The 23,799-nt window shown below is 45.3% G+C and overlaps 1 protein-coding gene across 7 annotated transcripts; it reads right to left on the reverse strand.

Moving 5' to 3' along the window:
• Positions 1–23,799, reverse strand: TEX35 (testis expressed 35). 7 transcript variants are annotated; one of them, XR_005124277.2, is made up of 13 exons: positions 23,639–23,797; positions 22,764–22,922; positions 22,230–22,298; positions 21,676–21,732; positions 21,095–21,154; positions 16,455–16,519; positions 16,037–16,229; positions 15,621–15,664; positions 6,591–6,638; positions 5,775–5,822; positions 4,898–5,027; positions 3,360–3,682; positions 1–322 (listed from the first exon to the last, which is right to left on the reverse strand). XR_005124277.2 is itself a non-coding variant. In XM_037506402.2 (11 exons), the coding sequence occupies exons 1-10, from the start codon at positions 23,675–23,677 to the stop codon at positions 5,777–5,779; spliced, it is 780 nt and encodes a 259-aa protein (XP_037362299.1). In that variant the 5' UTR covers positions 23,678–23,797; the 3' UTR covers positions 5,135–5,210; positions 5,775–5,776. The 7 variants fall into 7 exon arrangements, 5 of the variants coding, with proteins under 5 accessions (XP_037362299.1, XP_054549420.1, XP_037362302.1 ...); XR_005124278.2 differs by lacking the exon at positions 6,591–6,638 and having other exon boundaries at positions 2–322; XM_037506402.2 differs by lacking the exons at positions 1–322; positions 3,360–3,682; positions 4,898–5,027 and adding an exon at positions 5,135–5,210.

Below are 23,799 nucleotides of genomic sequence, written 5' to 3' on the forward strand. Positions count from 1 at the left end.
GATTTAAAGGTGCAGTCAGAGTTGAGCCCCATGGCTCTTTCATTCAATCATGTTAGGAAGGAAGACGCTAAGCAGATGCACTATTTCTACCCCCCACTCAGTCATGAACACATCTGCAGCCTGGCTGGTGCCCTAAGTGGGTGGGCTTCTGCTGTGAAATCAACTGTGTTCGTTTCTGACCCAAAATCATCCGTAATGATTTCTGTATTCAACTCTTTCTCCTGGAGTTTAGTAACTTAAGTTTCTGCTTCATTCTCTGGACTGTGAGTTGAAATTTTCAGTTTCTGTAACAACTGATGGCTGAATATTAGATTACTCACCCCTGAAAAAAAATAAATTTGGTTATGGGAAAGTAGGTTGAGAAGGAACCAGGAAGACCATCCTATTGTCCTTTCCTAAGCTGTTTTGTTTGACTCATATGTTTGTTTCTCTTGGCTATCTTGTTTGTTTTAGCTTTTAAAATTTAGAGACTTTGGAACATACACAAAAGTAGATGAATAGTATCATGAACAAGCTACCTCCAACCCGATCAATTACCAAACTGGCCCATTCCCCAAATCCATCAATTTAGCCTTCTATTATTTTGAAGTAAATCTAAGATATCAAACTATTTCATCTGTAAAATGTAAATCACTCTAATGAACTCTTTTTTGTATTATAATCACAATCCTATTACACATCAATACAAATTAACAATAATTCCTAGTGTTCAGATTTTCCAACTGTCTCAAAATGGTCTTAAATGATTAAAAAAAAAAAGTAACAATAACAGGGGCCTCCCTTGTGGTGCAGGGGTTAAGTCTCAGTGCTATCAAACTATCATCAGCCATTTCAGACTCACTCCATCCCTGGTCAGGGAGCTACCCACATGGTGCAGCAGACCTCTCCTGTCTCACCTGCTGCTCCCCTTAGCGGTGTATTTCAGTAGATCAGCCTGTTCTGCTCTGATGAATCCTCTCACCCTCCCCCCATACCTCTGGCTTACACCCCAGTTCTTGTATGCATAAGTTCAAAAGACAGTTTGAATCAGGGTCCAAATGAGATTCACATGTTGAAATTGGTTGCTATACCTTTAAAGTGTTTTAATATATAGTTCACTCTGCTCCTGTTTTCCTTTCCTTGCAATTAATTCATTAAAGAGATGGATTGCTTATCCCATAGATTTGTCCACAATCTTGATTTTGTCTTGTTTTTAGTATTACTATGAATTCGGGGACTTGAACACATTTGATGTGCTTCCATTTGCTGCAGCTAATACTCTTACTGATGCTCAAAGAATCCACATTGGTCAGTAGAAGTTTCTTCCACTTGGTTCCTGAATCCTTTAGACATAACCCAAGAAGTCTTACACATTTGTTCAAGCCTCATTGTGGTGCATGCATGCACAGGGCAGGTTCACTGTTGATTCGGGTGGACAGAGAGTCCTGGAGCCCTCGATGGACTTTTACAGGCCCTTTAATGGTGAATCCAGGGAACCAGATACACAGGCACACCAGCAGGGAGGCTGGCAGGCAAGGAGGCAGGCATGGGTTAGGCAGTGGGGCTGGGAGGAAGGCAAGCAGGCAACTTAGCCTCCCAGGCCCCACAGATCTTGGAGCTCTTTCTCTGGCATTCTCAGTCCTGTGTCCTCTTGGGGGCTCACCTCAGAGTGTTTCTCCTGCCGCTGCTGCCTTTAGCCTTGCCGTTAGGCACAGGTGTGAGCATTTACACATGCCTGTGCTCCTTGGGCCCACGTGTCTGTAATTCCAGGTGCGTGGGCCCTGTGCTCACACTCCCAAGAGCTTTTTGCACAGGCTGCAGGTGGCGGCTATAGAGGCTCATGGCAAAAAAAGCCGATAACTTCATTTACCCTACACTCATCTTGCCCATTTTCTTTGCTGACCTAGAACAGTTACTTCTCCAAAGAGCCCTGATTCCTTTCGGTAGGAATGGTACTTGGGAACTCACTCTATTTTCTTTCCTGACCAAAATTATCTCAAATTTTAGTCTATGGTGGGCTTTAAGTCAGAGTTAGTTTTGGCTTCAGATCTGAGGTCACTCCGCCTCCTCATAGGATGAACATGTGTGATCTCTGATCAACAAATATTAATGACAAAGACTAGGTGGGGATTGACAAAGGAGATCTTGAAAAGCTTAGAATCTTTTTTTATAGGTAGCAGGTGGGGAAAACCTCCAGCAAAGCTTTCAGATCTTAATGTATAGACGAAGCACCCCGGGACCTTGTTCAACTGCAGAGTGTGACTCCGCAAGCCTGGGGCGTGAGATAACTCATCCACCAAGTGCCCAAGTGACGCGGTGACGCTGGAGGCCAGGCCACCATCAGAGCGGCCAGACTCTAGCAGTGAGAAGCAGAAAGGGGGTCCTGATGCTAAATGCTAAAGGGGCTCAGAACAAGGACCAGAACCTTCAAAAAAAGAGGTGGCATTTTTGCTGGGACAGTGACTGGGATTTATTTTTTTTAAATCAGGAGCCAAAGCAGCCGAGTAGCGGCACCTTTAATTTTTTAAAGTAGGCTATAAAAAAAATGTTATTCAGGTGTAACATGCAGAGAGCAAAGGGCACAAATCCTAAGTATACATGCTGGTCAGTTTTTGAGACATAAATTCACATACCGTAAAACTTAACTCTTTTCGATGGGTCCAATTCAGTTGTTTTTAGCATATTCACAGAAGTGAACAATCTATGGCACCATCTATTCCAGAACATTTCCAGCACCCCCCAAAAGAAATCTCATATCCACCAGCAGGCTTTCCCCATTTCACCACCGCCCAGACCCTGGCACAATCACTCATCTGTTTTTTATCTCTACGGAGTTGCGTATTCTGAACTTTTCATATAAAAGAAATCAAACAATAGGTGGGCTTCCGTGTCTGACATCTCTCACTTGGCATAATGTTTTCAAGGTTTATCCATGTTACAGCATGGGTAGAGCTTCATTCCTTTTATGGTTGAATAAAATCCCATAGTATAGAGAGAACACATGTTGTTTATCCGGCCATGAGCTAATGGACATTGGATTGTTTGCATTTCTTAGCTATTATGAACAATGCTGCTGTGAACACTCGTGTGTGTTTTTGTGTGGTTATATGTTGTCAGTTCTTTGGGATAATATACCTAAGGGTGGAATTGCTGCGTCACATGGGAACTCCGTATTAAATTTCTGGGAAATGTCCTATTTTTCCAAAGTAGCTGCGCCATTTTACATTTGTAGTACGATTAATGTTTCTACACATGGCACACTATCACCACCACCCAGGTCAGGAAATAGAATATTTTACTCAATCTAGAACCCACCCCTAAGTTTCTTCCCTGTTATTCTATGCGCCCACTCCCCAACCCGAACAACCCACATGAGGTACCTGCTAGTTTGAGTTCTGTCATCATTGGTGGCTGGGACTTCAAGAAGCAGAACTGGGGGTATGTTCCCTGCCATGAGATCAGTGTTAGCAAAGACAATGAGGGAAGCAGACCAATCACAGCTGTGAATCCTTCTGCATGCTCAGGTACCCAGATTTTCCAGTTGTCCCAAGGCCTGGGGAGCAAAGAGTTGTTCTCCCTCCTCGCCCCTCTTCCTGTGCAGCCAGGGGACCCTCTTGGGGAAATATTAGCAGATGGGCTTCTCAGCTGCGATCCTCTGGGAGGCTGAGTGAGGAAGCTTTGTGCACAAGGACCAAGCTTCATCCTGTTAAATAACAAAAATCCAAACAAGTTAATTTTAAAGTTTTAATTGGCTTTATTAAATGATTCATGAATCAGATAGCATCCTGTCTAGCAAACAGAAAGGTATCCCAGAAGTTGTACAAAAAGATGTTTCTAGTCAGAAAGAGGGCAAGATAAGGGAAGAGGGGATTATTTCAGGCTTAGGTAACCTGCCCATGGGGGATGGAAAAGGCCTTGTAGCACATGATGAGCTCATCTTCCTTTGGGGAGTGGGAAATATGACCTCTTTAGTGCTGACCAGACTATTCCAAACTGACCCATTAGTACTACATTCTTGGAGGAGGTTGAAACCACAGTTAGGTTAGATATGAAGTCTTGGTGGGCTTACCATAAATACCTCCATTTTAGGAACTGTACTTTTCTAACAATCCTAAAGGACATTCTTCAGCATGAAGGAAGGACCACATTAAGCTCACTTGGTGGTGATGTGTCTGCAATGAGGAGTTGCCTATGCAATGGCCCGGTGACCACTAAAACACTATTTTCCCCTGCTCCTCTAGTCTCCGCTCACTTCCCTCCAGCAGGCCCATTCAGAAAGACCCTGCCCCCCAGACCTCAGCTGGCTGCAAAGCCGTGAACACAGGTCTGCCATGTGAGTGGTGGACAGCACAACCTTTGCTCTGTGGTGCTAGGGAGCCAGGGTCTGTGGCCCTGGGTAGCCTGCAGCTGCCACCATGGAGCCCCCAGCACAGGAGGGGGGTGGCTTTCCCTTGCCTCAGTGGTTCTGCAGCAGTATCCAGCCCTGTGGGTCATCCTTTCCTCTTGGACTGACCTTCCTCTGCCTCCTTGCATACATGTGGAAGTGTAGAGATGAAGTCACTGTCACATACACTCAAAACTGCTCACAGATATTTATCCCTGACTTGTAAATCCTCAGCTTGCCAATGACCTTTCCATACCAGCCTCTCACCCCCGGAATTCACTCCTGTCAGCTCTTCTGAGAACGTATGACAGCTCCCTGGCGGGTGTTCAGGCCTTGTTTCCAAAATCCCACCCATGGCACAGACAGCATGCTGTTGTCATCTCCCTCTGGCCTACCATCTGGGAACTCAATCAGGGGCAAATATCAGTACTTGCTAAAGATGCCCCCGGGAGGGCCAGTGTCCCACATCAGGGAGCTTGAGCATATCGGACTTCTGTCCTACCAGTACCCAGCTGAGAGGCACCACAGGCAGACCTGGGGTGTGGCAGCAGAGGAGCAGAAAGCTCTGGACACAGCAGCCACAATGGACAGGGCTGGATGGGATGCCCAGGCGGGTGCTTCCTGCAGTCTTGAGGTTCTGGACAGATGAGTCCCAAGTCAGGGCCTGGAAGGTGAATAGGAGAATTCCAAAGACAGACATTTTAAGATTTAGTATTTTTTTGCACACCAGGGCCAGAAATCCAACTTTCCTGCCTCTTCCTGTGGGCCCTCTTATTGCCACTGCTCTCTCTTCCTCCCACACTTTCTTTCCTCTTCTCCACACTGTCCCTGTTCCTTTTCTCTGATCCTACAACAGAAGATAGCCTTGTTAGTTCTTTCCCTCTTATGTTGAAGCATTAAATGGCTTTGGAGGGACTAGCCTCAAACATTATTGTCACAGCACCACTTTTATCACAGCACAGCACCACTTTATGGAAAGATAAAGTGGTCTATTCCTCTGCCTGGCTCATAGTAGGTGCTCAACAAATGCTGCTTAAGTAAATAAATGAATGAGAGTTGGTCACTTCATTGAATTCTAAATACTGGATGGAGGGATGGCCTTTGGGCCATCCCTTTTGGAGTGATGCCTATCTGGCTGATCACTGGTTTTCCTGTAGGCACAAAACAGAGGTGTCAGTCATCCTGTTTCCCCCCCTACAAAGTTCTGAAGATGAAGCCAGGGTATATCCAGGGTCTAGACCCCCAATCTTACGGGACTTCCTTTTTTGCATGTTTTCCTTCTAGAGAGGTCAGTGGGCAGGGACTGATGGGGCCTCAGCGCCCTCTGCTGGTGTGTTTTCATATAGGGCTTTTGCTTTCTTGGGTTAAAGATTTCTCATAGTTAATGGGCTGAGGGAGTGAGGATACCTACTTTTATTCCAGGCCTTCTCTCCATGAATGTGACATCTGCAGGAAGCTCCTGGTAGGGAAAAAAAAAAAAAAAAAGAGTTTCGGGATGGGAGTGTTCTTGGGCATTAATAATTAAGGTAGGCTTTCTTTTTGTTTTAACAACCCCTGTGACCTGAGCATCTAGGTGTCAAGCAGAAATAGCTTTCAGTCCAAGCTCAGTGCTGCACTTTGATTTCGCTGGCTCTCACATAAGAGGCACAGCTCTGACTTTTCCTAAGTGAATTGAGAAAGTGTCCTCCGAATAACCCCGCCCACACAGAACTGGTTGTGGACAGGAACTGAGTTTTCTCTAATTAAGGTGAAAGTCTGGTTCCCCCAGAGGCCTTAGGGGCGGTTGAAGAGGAAGTCAGACTTTGCTCTCTGCCCCAGATCCCTTTCAGCATCCTCTGGGATTGCAATGGCATGTGTAGAATTGCTCCTGTGTTGGGCATAACAGGCATGAGAACAACTCAGAGGGCTGAACAGGAACCAAGGCCTAACTAATCTAGACTTTGGGCAGCCCTTGCTCAGGCTGAAACCCTCAAATTTCCACATAGTGGGTCACACCCTAGAGCAGCTCTGCTCAGACTCCAAAGTGCGCCAAGTGCCCTGGGAGCCTTCTTAACATGCAGGTCCCTGTTCTGTAGGTCTGGATATGCCTGAGACTCTGTGTTTCTCACCAGCACCCCGTACAATGTGATGCTGCTGGTCCAGGGACCACAGTGTGAGAGACAAGAATGAAGGGAAAATAGTTCTGAAATCCGAATGTTCAGCTTCACACTCTAACTCTGCCACTTACACTGTGACATTGAACAAATGACTTTCTCTCTCTGGACCCAATTTCATCCTGTATCAGATAGGAAAACCGACAGGTTGAGTGACTCATAGATCGACAAACAGAATGACTTCACAGGGTCATCGTAAGAATAAAATGAAACAATGTGGGTAAACAATTAGCGCAGTCTGCCATGTCTGGTATATGGCAAATATATTTGTATTCATGTGTTTTTACAGCAAGTGCTTCTCCATCTCCTGACCCTGGGATCAAGCAGTGACAGAAACAAAGTATCTGCTGTCAGGGAGCTCAGTCTGGTCCCAGAAGACAGCCAGCACACAAAACATATAGTTTGTAAGTTGGTGATATCTTTTGGAGAGAAAAACAAAGCAGATTTGGGAAAGATAAGGAACACTGGGGGTGAGGATATTGTTATTTGTATAGAACAACAGGGAAAATGTCACTGAGGCCATAATTTTGAGGTGAGGTGACTGGCCACCTGGACAGCTGAGGACACAGGAGGGAACATGGCAGCGCAAAGGCCCAGAGGCAAGGGTGTACCCAGTGTGTGTGAAGAAGGGGGAGGAAACCAGTGTGACTGGAGCCCAGAAAGTAAGCAGGCAGGGTGTGGGGGGAAACAATATAAGAGGAGGATGCAGGGCAGATCCTGTAGGACTGGCTTGTTGAGAGTAGACGATAGGGACACTCGCTGTACCCCCAGGTGAGGAGAGAGGTGGGTGGCCAAGCCCAGGGTGGATGTGGTGGAGGATATATATTGCAAGTGATTTTAAACATAAAGCTGTTTCAATTTTGTTTCCCACGGTTTCTTTAAATGTATTCATTCATGACCTCTGGATGACAAATTGGTCAGAGCTCACTGGTCATTCCAGGAGACAGGTCTAAGTGACCTCACGAGAGCTCAGCTGACTTGGTCTCCATTTTTAAGAAACTTCCTGGGCCATCGTTCTCTTTCTTTAAAAGCAAGTTCTTGTTTTTTTCAATAAAAAAGTTATTTTTTTATTATGCATATGATGCATGTTCACTGTAGAAACATTAAAAATTAGAGAATGACAGAAAAATCTGTCATAATCCTACCACGCAGAGAGAATCGTAACTCTTTTTCTTGTGTATATTCTTCTAATGCTCTGAGCTCACGTGTGCACACACATGCAATTTTACCAATAATGGGATTATTGTTTCATAATTTGCTGCTTTTCATTTTACATTATATCATTAATAGTATATTTAGCCATAAAATAGATGCTTTTATATATTAAATATACATTTGTGTTAAATATATGCATATATTTATGTATTAAATATTATATTATATGTATTTATTATATATTATATTTAACATAAATATACTTAGTACATAAATATATATTAAATATTCAATAATATATCATTCTTAATGTCAATGGAACATTCCATTTGATGGGTGAGTCCTCATTTAATTAACAAATTGGTGTCTAATACTACTGATTTTCAAATGTATGTTATTAATGACTCCCTGATGATTAAATACCCTTGTAGTTAAATCTTGGCATCCATCAGTCATTTTCTTTCCTATTTTTTTTTTTTTAAAGATTATTTATTTATACAAGCACTGGGTACAGTCAGAAGCGCGGGAGGGTGAGAGAATTCACCAGAGCCAGAGCAGGGAGCAGAACAGGCAGACAGACGAAGTACACTGCTGAGGGGAGCAGCAGGCGGCAGGAGAGGTCTGCACGCCATGCGGGACCCTTTTCCAGTGGCCGGGGAGCAGCCGGGGATCGAACCGGCGCTGCAGAGGCTGCGGGCAGCTTCGCAATCCGGCGCTCAACCGCTGCACCACCAGTGAGGCCCTTTCCTATCTTTTTAATGTGACTGATATGTATACCAAATTGCCCCTCATAAATATTATGTTAATTAGAGGGGTCAAAACAGGGGAGGGAAGAGCACAGGGGACTGTGGTGATGGGTCACGGGTGGTGTGGTGGTGGGAGAACAGCAGGGACGACACATGAGGGGTGAAATCAGATACTGTACAAAAATTAACAATGGGGCCTCCCTGGTGGTGCAAGGGGTTAAGCACAGCACTGTGAAGCTGTCTGCAGCCTCTACAGCACAGTTTGATCCCCAGCCAGCCAGGAAGCTCCCCACATGGCACAGAAAACCTCTCCTGTCTCGCCCGCTGCTCCCCTCAGCAGTGTATTTCAGTCGGTCTGCCTGTTCTGTTCCTGACTCTGTCTCTGGTGAATCCTCTCACCCCCCCCACCCCCGCATCTCTGGCCTGTACGCCAGTTCTTGTATGCATAAATAAATAAATCTTTAAAAAAATTAATAATGATATAAGAAAATAAATTTTTTTTTAAAAAAAGACATGCTAATTAGACTCATACTAGAGTTGCCCCTCTCCCCACAAGCTCATCTCTCATAAAAAAAAATAAACCAAATCTTTCTGAGTCACCATTTTTAAAAACTGATATCAATATTAAAAGGTCAAATAGGCAGGACTTTCTACCATCATTAAATGTTGCTCTATCGCCTGCTGAGGACACGCTCTCCACCTTCTGGGTCTTCTGCAGGGGACATCAGGATCGGGCTTCACACTCACTGTTTAGTCTCAAGTGTAGAGCTTGCACTTGCGTTGTGGTGTTTTGTGTTAATGTTGAGAGAGATGCGAAGGAGTCGCCTCAATCACACACGTCAGAGTATAAATCACCTCTGAGGTTCTGAGGGGGACGCAGGGAGGCTCTCAGCCAGGGCAGCCCATTGCCATGGAAATGGGTATAATCTGACTGTTGGATCTGAGAGAGATTGATCTGGGTTCCTGTCAGTGGAGTTGGATGCCCGAGTCCATCCTCAGCCATCTCCTGGGGTCACCTGTGACCTGGGACAACGGACGTGTTGAGTGGGCACTGTGCCAGGGCCCGTGGGGAAGGATGGAACAAGCTGGCCTCTTCCTGGGCCCAGTTCTGCCTCGTCATTGCTACCAATGACACACCCTCATGTCTCTCTGCTGACCACTTGGGTCAGGACCTGGGGCTGCTGCCCCGTGATCTGTGGCTGGACTGAGGAAAGCCAGTTGCCCCTTGCTGTGTTGGAACTAGATGCTGAGGACATAGGAGTGAGGTGCCTTATCACAAAGGACCCAGTCCATCCTCTGGGGCAGCCAGTCTCAGACAATTTGTATATTTTCCTATTGTTTGATTTTCTATCTTTCCTCCTTTCCAAAAGGCGATGATCTTTTGTTTGTTTGTTTGTTTTAAATTAAAGTGGATTCACATTCACTTCCTTGCAGACCTAGCTATGACTGGAGGCAGTCAAGGTGTCAGGAAATTGGGATTGAAAATTGAAGGCCTTTTAATCTATGAAAGGCAATTCTAACATCATCATTGCTGTAGATTAAAAAAAAATCAAATCCTTCTATACATATTCTCATTCACCCCTTGCAACACCCCTCTTCATTAGGGGTTATCCCCATGTTCCAGATGAGTCTCAGAGGGGTGAAGTGACTCCCCTGAGACCACACACCTGGTTTGTACTCCAGCTGCCCTGAGGTCTGTGCACCTTCAGTCTCACCTCCTTACCCTTGGAAGTGCAACCAACCCCAGAGAGTCAGAAAGCAAAGGGGCTGAGAACACTGGACTAGAGTCAGCAAACCTCACTTCTGGTCCTGGTTTTGCTACAAATTGGCTGTGGGGCAGCGGGCAGCTCACTTCCCCTCTCTGGGCTACAGAGCCCATACTGTTAATTGAAGAAATTGGATCAATCTCTGTGATTTCCTTCTAACTGTGGGGGCTCAGGTAAGTCTTCTTTGGTGCTAAAAGAACCCCACTCTGGTCAAACAGGAAGGTGCAATGCAGTCTAGGGGATTCCGTGGAGCTGAGGTGGACTCATACCAGACCACCCAGGCATGGGGCCCACTCCGGAGCTGAGTGGGTGGGCCTCAACTACTCCCAGTGACTCCATTTCATTTTTCTCTCTCTGCGAATTGCTCATTTTCTCTAGACCAGTCTCCTTTGCTATTTTGGCCAATGGCAGCTGAGTCCATTCCAATTTGCAGTTATTTGAGTCCTCAATTCTGGGGCCCAAATGAGTCTCACTAAACTCCAACTCCAAATTCCCGGGGAAAGAAGTCTTATGGGGCAACGTGGGCAGACATTCACCTTGTTCTGATCAACTGAGTCCTATGGCACAAAAGAAGTGGGGGCCCAAATTGGGGAGCTGCCCTCCCCCCAGAAACTGCATGCAGGAAAGGAGTGTTATTTTTGGAAAAAGAGTCAAGGTTAAATATAATTCCATTCCAGATGAGATGACATTGAGACCTACAGCAAAAGCACATGCTCACCAGCACAGCTGGCCCGTGAGCAGTATCAGCAGGAATGACAGGCTGGGGCTCCCTGAAAGGCCATTCTCAAGGGCAGACACAACAGCTGCTTGACAGCCTGGCAAACGTGTGCCCTCAACACACACTGTGTCCTTCTGTTTCCCCTGAGCTGGGTGACATGGAACTGGGGTAGGTCAAGGGACAAGAACTGCAGAAACCACTGCCACCAATCCTCGGGGCTGCGTTAGCACCGCAGAATCATTTGCACAAAGAAGACTCAGCGCTTCAGCTGCTCCTGGCAGCTGTGTCCCAATGACCTTGTTTTAATTCTTAAAACTGGCACCTGCTTAGTTTGAAAATATAGCAGGGGCTCTCTGGCCACAAAATCAGCCTCAAGACAGAACCTTCCTCATCCCATGAGCCAAGCTGCACACAGAATACAATCACATATGTGTATTTCCTTACGTGATCTGGAATGGAAATCTGGAAAGTCCAAAGAGTTTGCTTAGGACCTTTCCCAGCCTGTCCAGTCCTCGAGGGAGCCGTGTGGAAGGAGACCCTGCTGGCCTCCTACCAGTGTGTCCGCAGTTCTGGGGCCTCGAATGCTGGGAGAGTTGGAGAGGGTCAAGAGGTCGACATGCAGATCTCTTAGATGAGGCAGCACAAGCTCAGATGATAGACACTTCCTGAGCCCCTGCCGAGGGCAGGGCGCTGACGTCCATGCAGAGGATGGAGGGAAGATGACATAACTGCCTCTCGAAATGGACCTGCTGCATGGCGAAGAAAGACGCAGACAGGCTGGAACCAGTGCAGAGATGGGGAATCATCTCCGATTGCCCAGGAAGTCTAGTCATTTTGCTCTTGAGGAGCTGGGTGGAGGCAGAGGGCAGTCCAGCAGGGATGATGGGGGCTTTGGAGAGACAGGCAAGGGCGTGTGAAAGGCACATGTGGGTTTCTCAAGTGTAGTTCTACAGACAGGAATGGGAGAGAAGAGTTCTGAAATCTAAGAATGATCAGACATGCAAGGTCCTGCGCAGCAGGCTAAGGCATTTGGATAGAATCCTATAAGTAATGAATGGGCACTGGAGGGGAGTTGAGAGCAAGGGAGTGAGGTGAAGCGGAGAGCAGTGCTTAGGGACCAAGCAAGTCAGGCAGATGTGGGGGTGGGGAGACTGGTTTGTGCTATATTTGGCCAGGCCCTGTAGAGACAGGGGTGTCTAGGTGAGAATGGTTAAGAAATCAGCCTTGAGTCATCTCCCAGAGACCAGGATTTGAGACCATAGTACGTTCCCCTCTAGACCAAAACTGGTGTCAGTGACCCTCTAACTAACATTCCTATCTTGGCCATTTTATTTGGTGGGAATAACAAGCTGGCATGTGAATGCTGATGGAGTAAAGGGATGGGAGAGATATTTTATAATCAAGTTCTGATTATGGATACCAATTTAAAAAATAAAGCTATGTCATTGTTCCTGAACTGGAGGGACAGGACCCTAGTTCTGTTTAAAACCACAGGAGCTTTCCCTTTTGTCCTAGCCCGTTTTTCTTTCCCATCACTAATTAAACTCGACTTTAGATTCCAGAGCCAACTTCATTTCTTTCAGAACAGCCTCTGTTAATTTGGCTTTGACCTTCTGATCATCAAGGGTTGATACTGGTTGGATGCCACCCATTCATTCATTCTCTGAATGAACTGTTAATTCTGAGGCTGCAGCATTGAGCAAGACAGTTGATTTCTGTACCAGGTCTCCAAGAAGCAAGTGAAGTCAATTCCTAGAAAACAATAAAGTGATAGAGGAAAGGGCCTAGAGGTTAACCATAGTTAGGATATAATAGAGAAATAGTAACCAAGGATGCAAATGCAAAGGCAAAGTTGGGGGTAGGAAAAGCTGCAGCCTAGGAGGCATGGGAATCCTAGAATTCATGCCCAGGGCCAAAAGCAGGTTTTGAATCTGCAAGAGAATGAGGACCAAGACAGGGCCAGGGGAAGTGGTTATCAGGACTTGACTGGCTTCCTTTCAGAGTCAAGTAGGGCCCCATGTATGGGGCTAAGCAGAGAGGGTGGTGAACAGAGTGGGGCACTCCTTGGGGAGCAGGAAGCAAAGTGGAGGTGCAGGAGGGGAATTGGAAGATGATCAAAATTTAAAACACCCAGTTATGAGATAAACACTAGAGATGCAATGTGTAGAATGATGGCTATATCCAAAATAGATGAATGGATCAAAAACTTGTGGTATATTTATACAATGGAATATTATTCAACAATCAAAAAGACAAACTCACTCCATTTGCAGTGACATGGATGGAGCTGGAGGGGTATCTGCTAGCTGAAATTAGTCAGAAGGAAAGGATAAGAACCAGTAGCATTCAGCAAAAGGGGAGAGGCAAAGAGGGGGGCAAAACAGGGGCGGGATGAGCATAAGGGTATATGGTAATGGTTCACAGGTGATATGGTGGTGCGAGAACTATGGTGACTATAACAATGTAAGAAAAAAAAATTTTAAATGATGGCTATAATAAACACTGCTGAATGGTGTGCATGAAAGTCACTAAGGGGATTAATCCTGAAAGTTCTCATCACAAGGGAAAAGCTTTTTCATTTTTGTATCTGTATGATATGACGGCTGTTCACTTGTCACAATTATTTCATGTTTAAGTCACATGACTATGCTGTTCCTCTGAAATTCACACAGCACCATTGTTGTCACAGCTCCTCACTGGTCAGCAGTTTGAGACACAGAGCTAAGAGGACAGCACTGAGTTTCTGCGCCTTGAAGGCTGGAGGTAAGAGAAAAACTACACATTTGACCTTCAGGTGATATAAGAGTTGCAAGGGCAAAGGAGGAAGTACCAGCTGTGGCCTCCTAGTCACAGCCATAAATCAAGTGTGATACAACCCATTTCACCTTCTGAACGCAGCCACCTCCTGGAAGGCAGATGAATTAATGTAGTCTTCTAGGGCCTATGTTTTCTTCTACTGAGTAAATGTATTTTTTTAAGAAATGAGGAGGCAAAGTGACCTCCAGGACACCGTGGGCCAAGAAAGGTGATAGGACAAATGCAGAGAGCAACTGGGAAGACTGCTTTTGCATAACTGATTTTAAAGAATCGTCTGGGTCACCAAAAGGAGAATGGATGAATCATGGTGTATTCACGAAATGGAGTCTGCATGACATTAGAAAAGAAACCCCATTTTGGACGCTTGTGCTGTTACAGAAGTGTGGGAAACTAACACAGGGTTATGCCCACCCTTCTCCTTTCTCCCATTCCCAATCCATTTCTGCTTCCATCCTATGCTTATTATTACCCTTATTTATATACATTCCATATTTTTAATATATGTTACATCTCTTTTTTAAAAACTATAAGCTCCTTGAGGGCTTTGACTTGGTTTTTAAATAAATCTCTGAAGCACCCAAAACTTCACTCTTCACGAAGCAGCCAGTAAGAACTTGATCGGTTACTTACGAGGCTGTCAAAAAGCTGAAGCAGCCAACTGAACAAGGAGATGAAATAAGAATGGGTGTGAAATAAAATATGGAATCCCACTAATTCATCCTCCACTGAACTGAAGCCAAAGAATCACACCCAGAGCAGAAGAATTTACTGAAATAGCTTTTTCAGTATCTTTCTTTACTCTCATTTTAAGCTAGCAGCCGGGTTTCATCTTCCCTCAGCAGATTTGGGGTAAGACAAAGTAGAGCAAAGAGGAGAGCTGGCTAAGCCCCACCTTGCAAAGATTTTAGGCTTCCGATGGGAATATATTTCCTTTTGAGGGAATTTTTAGAAGGGTAAGGAAGGCAGATTATCAGAGTCCAAGAAGGGGACTGAGTCTCTAAGAGCAGAAGGGCCCCAAATCCTGTTCAGTGATAAGAACTCAGAAAGGCCTTAACCTGGGCTACCCAAGACACCTGCTTCCCATCCCTTCCTCCCCTCATCGCCCCCCACACACATAATGTGGGGAGTGTAGCATGGGGAAGGAATGGGTGGGGTAGTAGGGGGCCTCTCCTGATACCACATAGAATGGCATCTGACACCTTCAGGGTCTCCCCTCTGTTATGATCTGGGACCTTTGCAGAACTAGGGGTTGTGGAGGAAATGTCCCTGAGTATGACAAAGACAGAATTTCCCATGAATCCAGCAGGGAGCAGGAAGAGGGCTTGGAATCTCTAACATACTGATTGAAAACAACAGAACGCTATCCTTCACATAATTAAGTATGGGCTGACACCCCCTTTGGCTTTAAATGATTTTAATTTCCAGGTGGAGAGTGGCCTAGGGCAGGGTGGCATGGCAGAGGGCAACAAGCCTTAACTGTGCAGCTCAATTTGTGGGAAAGAGTATGAAGGGAGCTGCCGAGAGGTTCTCTGGCAGCACTAAGTTGGAAGTACATCCTCCATCACACTGGGGTTGAAGCACAGGTAAATCAGAAGGCAGCTCCAGAGGACAAGGGCGAAAAGCGTGCCCAGGCTAGGTGTGGAAGTTTCCTGCTGGGTGGGGAGAAAGGTAAGAACTGGAGGCATGTCCCATCAGTAACTGACGAGGTACCCACCCCTCTGTGGAGCCTTCAGGCAGGAGACTCCAGGCTGGGCTACCCAACTTGTCCTTCCTGGTGCCATATCCTCTAAGACTGAGTGGGTGAGGGCCAGAGTTTGCACAACCACAGGTGGCCTAAATACACTGGCTTTGGGATTTTGAGGCCCCCAATGGAAAACAGCCCTTCTTGGATGATCTACCTACCTCTCGTTGTAGTTGTTCTTTGGGGTACACAACAAACATTTCTCCTGTAGAGGACAGAAACAGCACAAGGAAGGTAATTTTTCCCCGGACAAGCTGGCCAGCCTGCTGGACACCTCGGCAGGCCTTGCTATAGGTGAGGACCCAACAACACAGTGGCATCTGTAAGCAGGCTCATCCAAGGGTGAGGTCTGCTTGGTCATGGCTTAGGAATCCCTACAGGCTTAGGGAACAAGACTCCAGAGAAGGATCTAGGCTAGGGAGGCATCCAGGGCCAGCAGAGGTACCAGTCCCTCTACAGCAGGAAGTGAGACAGTGAAGGGCCTAGGAAGGTGAGGGAGGAACAGAGCCCAGGGCCATAACAGCAGTGCAAGGTGGGGGGGTGGGGTTGGCCGGGGTGGCGGAGGGGCTTCACTTACACAGCAGGTCCCACATTGATGGAGGGACTCCAGTGGGTCCTTTTTAGCTTTTTGTAGTGTCAGCATCTTCTTATGAAGACCGGACAGTGCCCCATCTCCCCCATCCATTTTCTTGAGTTGGAGCTGTGGGTCTGTGTCAGTCTTTTTAATTAGCTTTAGTTCTGGCTGTTCCCTTGTTCCTCTTCTAAGGGGACTGGGGAGTCGGGAAAGGGCAGGGTTGGGAAGACAATTTCCAACACGATGAGGAGAGAACCAGTAACATGGGTGACCGTGGAAGGCCTTGACTCCAAGCCACTGGGGCAATAGAAACCAAGACTGCTCCTTGAAGTCGGAGTCCTCTGACCTCAGAGGACATTTAGCAAAGTGCAGGGAGGAGATTCTTTAGGGATGAGGAGAGGTGGGTGCAGGTTACACTTACGGCTTGTTGTTCTTCTGAATATTTATTAAAACATTCATCTTGTCATCCATATCCTTTTGCATTTCCTGCAAGAGAGCATTCGAAGCTAGAATCTTTCCTCTTAAAGGGCTTTCCACCGCCCTTTCTCTTGCCTCTGTCTACAAACCATTCAGAGATCACCTCAGCCTCTTATTCCCTCAAAAATTCTCACTGGACTGGGGTGAGGTGGCTGATGGGGTACACATGACATGAACCCTTGCTTCCTGTACCCTCCCGATCCATGATGCACAGGTAGTCTTTAGGGTTCTGTCCAATGTCTGCTGGTGATTCTTTGACCTACTCACACACCTGGATGAAACCAGTCTTTGCTTTGGTTCAATGGCCACAAAATGGTGGAACCAAGAAGACCAATCTTTTTGAGACCCCCAAAGACAATTTTACTCCAGTGTTTTGATGCTCACCCTTCACCTGGATCCTCTGCTTCTGTGTTTGCTCCAACTTTTACCCAATTCCTGGCAGGAATGTTTAACACAAAACAAAACTGACAGTATCTCAAGTGGCAGCTCACGTTTATTATTTACACAGAATTGAAATAATAATAAAATCTTCTTGGGCAAAGTTTAGATCAATAAAATTTGGCCTGGGAAAATTGGATAGAAATAGAGGTCAGAAAAGAAATTCTAAGGTGGCAAAGAAGATAAAATTGATGATGTTTGTTGTGAGCCAAAACAAAGTTGGCCTGAACATCAGAAAATACAATAAAATATACTTTGCATTAAGGAAAATACTTTTAATAAGAAGTGAAATATTTGCAAACAGTTTATGATCTGTGGCAGAAAACTGACCAAGGACTTTTATTGTCTGGGTGGAGGTGATGTCCAAAAATACCTTATTGAAAAGCATTTTTAAATGTTAGGATACCTTTTAAATGAAATATTTATACTCGTTAATGGAATCAACGTATTCTTGCAGTTAAAATGCCCACTGGGTCCAAAAACTTAGGGCCAAAATGTCCCATCAAGTCTCATCATCACCACAAACTTATGGTTGTTCCAAATTGACCTCCTTCCTCTTCTAATTAGCTCTATTTCCCAAAAATCCTTGTCACCACTTTCTTCAATCATCCAGATTAAAACTTTGGTGTCATCATGGATGCTTGGCTCTCCCTTCTCTGTGCTGAATCAGTCTCCACGAATGTGAGTTTTCCTTTGGTGCATTTTTCAGATTCACTCTTTTCCTTCTGTTCCTCCACCTTGTCCAGCTTTCTTCACCTTGAGCTGGGGTGCAGCTTCCTGTCTGATGTTCTTGCTCCAGACAGCCCCTGCCTGCTCCCCCAACTCTCCTCCCCCCATCCACCTTGCAAACAGCTGCCGGCTAGCTTTCTGAAGTGCTGCTCCTAGCATGTTCTTTGACTGAGAAATCTCCAGAGGCCTCTTACTGCTTACACAACCAAGTCCCAGCCTGTCTGCCTGTCTTTCAAAAGCCTGTATTCTCCATTGCCTTTGTGCCATTCCATTTTATTTCTCACAGTTTCCCCAAACGATCCCACTTTTATGACTGATCTCCCTGCTGACCATGATACACTTCACGTTCATCCTGCTTCCATGCTGTGTGCACGCTGTTCATGTGCCCGAAATAGCCTCCTTTGTCCCTTTCCTTACCCAGCCCTGCCTGCTAACAGAACACTTACTGTGTCTGCATTTTAACACAGAAATAATTCATTCCCTTTTGGAAAAATCGGGACAACACAGAGGAATAGAAGAGAGAAATTAATCTCATCATCTAGAAACACCAGCTATTAACCCTTTTATACTTGTTTCCAGTCTTTTTTCTACATGTTTACTTAGTTGAGATCAGCCCATATATGTATTACTTGTAACTTGAGTTTTTACTTCTTATTATACACATTCTTTCTAAAGACTGTTTCTAATAGCTCTTCATATTCATGATATGGAGTGATCATAATTTATCTGGCTAGTCCCCTACTGTTGAAAATTGTGGTTGGATCCACATTTTTGCTATTATAAGTAATTCTATAATAAATCTTTTCATAGTTACCCATATTGGAAATTCTGATTATTGTCATAAGTTAAATTCTAAGAAAAGGAATGGATGAGTCAGGGTTTTTGATATTTTTTCACGCCCGTTGTCTAATTCTTTTCCAGTTTTATACAAACTTGTACTCCCATCAGCAGTATAAGAATATTCTTACCCTGTTCTATAATTGTCATAAGTTAAGACTTTGTTGATATGAATGTGACAGTTATCAATCGGTTTTTTTATTTGCATTTATTTGGTTATTTGTGAAGTAAACCCTTTAAGTGTGTTTCTTGCATTTTATTTGTATTCTCTTCTATGGGTTACCCTTTTTTTTATAAGATTATTTATTTATTTTTGCATACAAGAACTAGGGTGTAGGCCAAAGTTGTGGGGGTGGGAAAAGGCAGCAGGTGGAGAGGATTCACCAGAGACAGAGTGGGGAGCAGAACAGGCTGATCTACTGAAACAACTGCTGAGGGGAGCAGCGGGTGAGACAAGAGGTCTGCTGTGCCATGTGGGTTAGCTCCCTGGCTGGGAATCAAACTCATGCTGCAGAGGCTGGTGATAGCTTCATAGCTCTGAGACTTTAATCCGTGAGCTACCAGGGAGGCCCTGGATTACTTCTTTTTCTATTCGGCTCTTATTAATTTGTGTGAGCTTTATATGTTAGCAGTCAAAAATCTCTTGTCTCTGTCCATCTTATTTGTGGACAATTGCTTCCCCAAAACTGCTGTTTGTCTTTAATTTTGTATATTGTGTTTTTTCTAATTTAAAATGTTTTATATTATTAAATATATCAATATTTACTTTGTGATTTGTTCTATTGTGTTTATATTTAGACCACTCAGTTAAATGCTTACTATTTCTTCTTATTGGCTTTTATTATTTAAACTCACTTTATAAATCACTTCAGTTTATCGTGTTAGACTGAATTATGTTTTCTTCTCATATAGCCCAGCAATGTTCTTAATAGTACTACATAATCCTCTCCTTTGCACTGATATTTTAAAAATCATCTTTATCATACTTTAAATTTTGTAGGGCTCTGCCTGGACCTCATCCCCAGAGGTTCTGATAGAATTGTTATCAGGTGCATCCTGGCATTTGTGAAGGAGCAGTTCAAGGTCACAGTATAGGCAACTGCAGTGTGCAAAGTCATTGATGACTACTGAAGAGTTCAGAGCATGGTTTTCATCCAGTGGCAAGCATCAGACTCATGGACAGAGTTTTAAGAAATCCCCATAAGTGAGTTTCAGTGCTGTAGGGTAGATAAAAGGTATCAGGCTTTTCTGCCCTCCCGCCATCAGGATAGATGAGGGAACCCTGTGGTCCTGAATGCATGCCTGATGGTGGGCACCTGAAGTGGGTACACCTGGGCTGAGAGACTGAGTTTATAAGGGCGGCATCACGGGGATGCCAGCAGAAGCCGAGAGAAGAAGAAGAGAAGCAGAGAGACTGCCAGAGAGGGCCCAGATAGAGTGAGGATTTGCTGGGGGCTGGGAGGACTGCCAGCCTCCCGGCCCCCCCAGCACCCCAGCCTTCCATGTGCCTGGTAAATCTAAATAAAAGACCTGCAAAAGCCACTGAGTACTCTCTAGGACTCCTTCTTTGCCTGGTCTGCTGGATTAGAAAACCTGCACTGTGTCTTCCTGCCCCTACAAGTGCATTCCTGAGCAAAGAGGACATTGAAGGGTTATCCACGCGTATAATACTCGTCTGGTAACCCTTGGACTCCACTTGTTGATTTGGTTATCAGGGTTTTGTCATGAATTTTAAAATCTAGTAGGGGTAATTCCCCTGAAACTCTTTAAAAAAATCCATATCTGCTTTTTTTTTTTTGGTTTTGCTTCTACATCAGTGATTCCCAAACTTTTACCTGGAAAATGAAAAAATAAATCCAAGGGTGAATCCTGACCCAAACAGGACCTAGGCCCTGTTTTATAGCACTCCATGTGATCCCAAAACACACCAATTTGAGAACCACTATTCTAGAATCTAAATGATCCACTTAGTAACTGCTGAGTTAAAAAATCTTACTGGGCATTTAGCCAGAATTTTTCCAAGTTTCCAATGCAGCCTCCAAGGTTCACCTTAAGTCACTTTCTCGGGGCCTTCCTGGTGGCAGAAAGGTTTAAGATGCAGCATGATGAAGTTGTCCACAGCAACTGCTGCACGAATTCAATCCCTGGCCAGGGAGGTGACCCACAAGGCGCAGCAGACCTCTCCTGACTTGCCTGCTGCTCCCTCAGCAGTGTATTTCAGTCAATACACCTGTTCTGTTCTCCACTCTGTCTCTGGTGAATCCCCTCATCCCCCAAACCTCTGGCCTGTATCCCAGTTCTTGTATACATAAATAAATAAATCTTTAGAAAAAAAGACTCACTTTCTCTGTAAGAACTTTACTAGCTACTCCAGCCTACTTTTATTACCTACCTCTCTAAACTCCTAATTAAGCAATAACAAGTAATCATTTAACTTAGTACTTACATATCATTCCATTCTTTTTTGCAAGAGTGTGTGGGTCTCCCACTAGATTGTAAGCACCTACAGGGCAGGACAAGCATCTGTTCCAGAATTCCTAGTAAGGTACTGGCCCATGAGGGCACTCAGGAGATGCTTACCTTCATAATATCCACAAACTCCTGGAGTTTATCAAAGTCCTTGTCCATTACATCCTTTATCTGATGAGGGAGAAAGGCACAGAGCATATTACTGAAGACAGTGGTGGAGTTGTCTTTGGGACATTTTAAGCAAAGGGCAGCAGCTGCTCTTTTGGAATGAACTGGAAGCTCAGCAATGGACTCATAAAGACCTATTTAAAGCCTAAGTGGTCATTGAAGCAACTCAGGTGCATGCACCATCACACACTGTCACTAAGGCTCCCTGCTGATATAAATCAATGTCAATATAAATCTGCCAAATTTTTAATATATAAATTTCTAGATAATGTATAAACTTTATAGATACATGAATCTGTTTTTATAAATCTATATAAATCAATGAGAACTTAGAGTCTCATCATTCAAAACTCAGGTTTAAGAATCAAATAAGAAGTTGGGAGCCTGAGCTGCCCAACAACTGAACACACTAGAATTACTTTGATTGCTTTTTCCCTGCAGTCCTCACTGCCCTGCACTATTTCTAGACATTGCATTTTCCTCGAAGCTGCCCTTTTCCTTCATGTTATGGAAAGTCCTGTTACCTGTTTTATCTCCTCCATTTTTTCCTTGAGCTCTTCCCTCACCTCCCTGAGTTCATTCTGGGAAAATAAAACAGGGAAGGGGAGAAAACTAAGGTCATGGTTGGAAAAGAAACTGTCTTGAGGAGGAAAGGAAAGATCTTGGAGAGGTGTAGAGAAAATTCCCATTAGGGAGAAAAGACAGCCATGATAAAAAGCAGGACAGTGATGGGGCCTCCCTTATGGCACAAGGGGTTAAGATGTAACTTATGAAGCTGTCCACAGCCTCTGCAGCACGGGTTCAATCCCTGGCCAGGGAGTTACCCACATGGCGCAGCAGACCTTTCCTGTCTCGTCCACTGCTCCCCTCAGCAGTGTCTTCGGTCCATCTGCCTGTTCTGCTCCCCACTCTCTCTGGTGAATCTGTTCACCCTCCTGCACCTCTGACCTGAACCAACAGGCCTGGAGGGAATTAAGTCAGGACTGGAACAGAAGAGTAGGCACCAGCGCTGCATCCACAACTGTCCACAGCCGCCATCTCTCTGTGTTGCGCCTGCCTCCTGGGCTCACACACTTACCTTGAGCTCATGGGTCCCTCCTGCTTTGGCAAATGGTCCTTCTTCTTTAACTCTTTTGTACTCATATGTCTGTTGGTTGAAACCAAAAACACAGAATATTGGCAATCGAAGGTGAGAGACAGATGAGACAGGAGAGAGCTCCCCAAGTTTCTGCTCCTCCCTTGGACCATGGGCAGAGAGACAAGGGCAAGTGGCCTCTCCATCTTCCTATGAGTTCATCCCAGTCTGCTCCTCTCCCGGCTCTGTCTCTGGGGCAGCCAAGTTCATTCCTGCCCCAGAACTTTTGCACATGCTGCTTCCTTTGCCCATAGTACTCTTCCTCAATCTTGGGGTGACAGCTACATGGTCCCTCAACTCTCAGCTCAAATGAAAACCTTTCCACCCATCTAAAGCATCCACTCAGTCATCTATTTTAATCCTCTGCATTACAGTTAAAACAACTAAAGTATCCCTTATTTGTTTGTGCATCTGATTAGTGCTAGAGTGAAGGTCTATGAGAGCAAAGGGTGACTGTCTCACTGCATCCCCCAGCACCTGGGACAGGTCTTGGCCACCAGGAACAGTGGATGACCCCTGACTCCAAATCATCTCTCTAGGAGTCTCGGGCCTGGCTGCCGGCATGGTCTCAAAAAAGTTTTTCATTTTGGTGGGCTCCGGCTTCAATTCCAGGCAAACTGTCTTGTAGTTCTTGCTCTGTGGAGAGAGGATGCTGGGATTCAGCCTGTCAGGTGTCAGGATTGGGGAGGAAAACACTCAGCCATTGCAAGGACGCTCCCCTCACCCCCGCCCCAACACACCAAATCTGGCTCTTAAGCTCAGGCCCACAAATTCCTCAGCATCTGTTTCAAGACAACTCAAGTTTTGTCACATTTTACTCTTAGGAACGTGGGCCTGCATGTTCAGTAGGCAACACCCTCTCCTGCTAGGGGCCTGGGTGAAGAAAGCACTTTGAGATAACTATGGAAGCCAAGTAAATATTATTGCAGAAGCTAGGGTTTTGGGGATAAAGAAGATTCAGGATTCATTTGTAATTGTCTTCTTATTTTTATCAACTTGGGCCAGTTATTTAGTCTCTCTTAGCCTCCATTTTTTCATCTATAAAATGGGGGTCATAACATCTAAGAAGTTTCAAGTATCCCACAAATACAGCTATTAGAGGCAGGCCTGGCACAGGGCTGGCCTTGGGTTCATGGCTCCTCATCTCAGTGGGAGAGAGCAGAGAGCTCCTCCCTTCCCCCTTCTCAAGGCTTGGGGTTAATCACATCCTTCTGGGCTGAGAAGCCAATTCAAGGTCAGAACAGAGCCAAGGATTCGCAGGGAGTTCTCTGTACTTCCCACCCCACCCCCACATCTCCATTTGGTGGGAACGCAAAGGGGCCCCACATTGCCCAGCAATGCTTCTCCTTTACCGGGTGTGTTTTCTTCAGTTCTGCTCTCTTGGCCGACATGATGGAGGAGGCCAGAGTGTTCAACTAGTCAGCCTCCCTACACAGGCCCCCTGACCAGGCCACTGTCCTAGGCAGATCATAGGCCAAGGTGAGGGCAGGATGACCAGCTCTCTATGTGCAGA

The sequence above is a fragment of the Talpa occidentalis genome, unplaced genomic scaffold (genome assembly GCF_014898055.3).
Source record: "Talpa occidentalis isolate TD23 unplaced genomic scaffold, MPIMG_talOcc4v2.1 talOcc4.12, whole genome shotgun sequence".
Taxonomy (NCBI): Eukaryota; Metazoa; Chordata; class Mammalia; order Eulipotyphla; family Talpidae; genus Talpa; species Talpa occidentalis.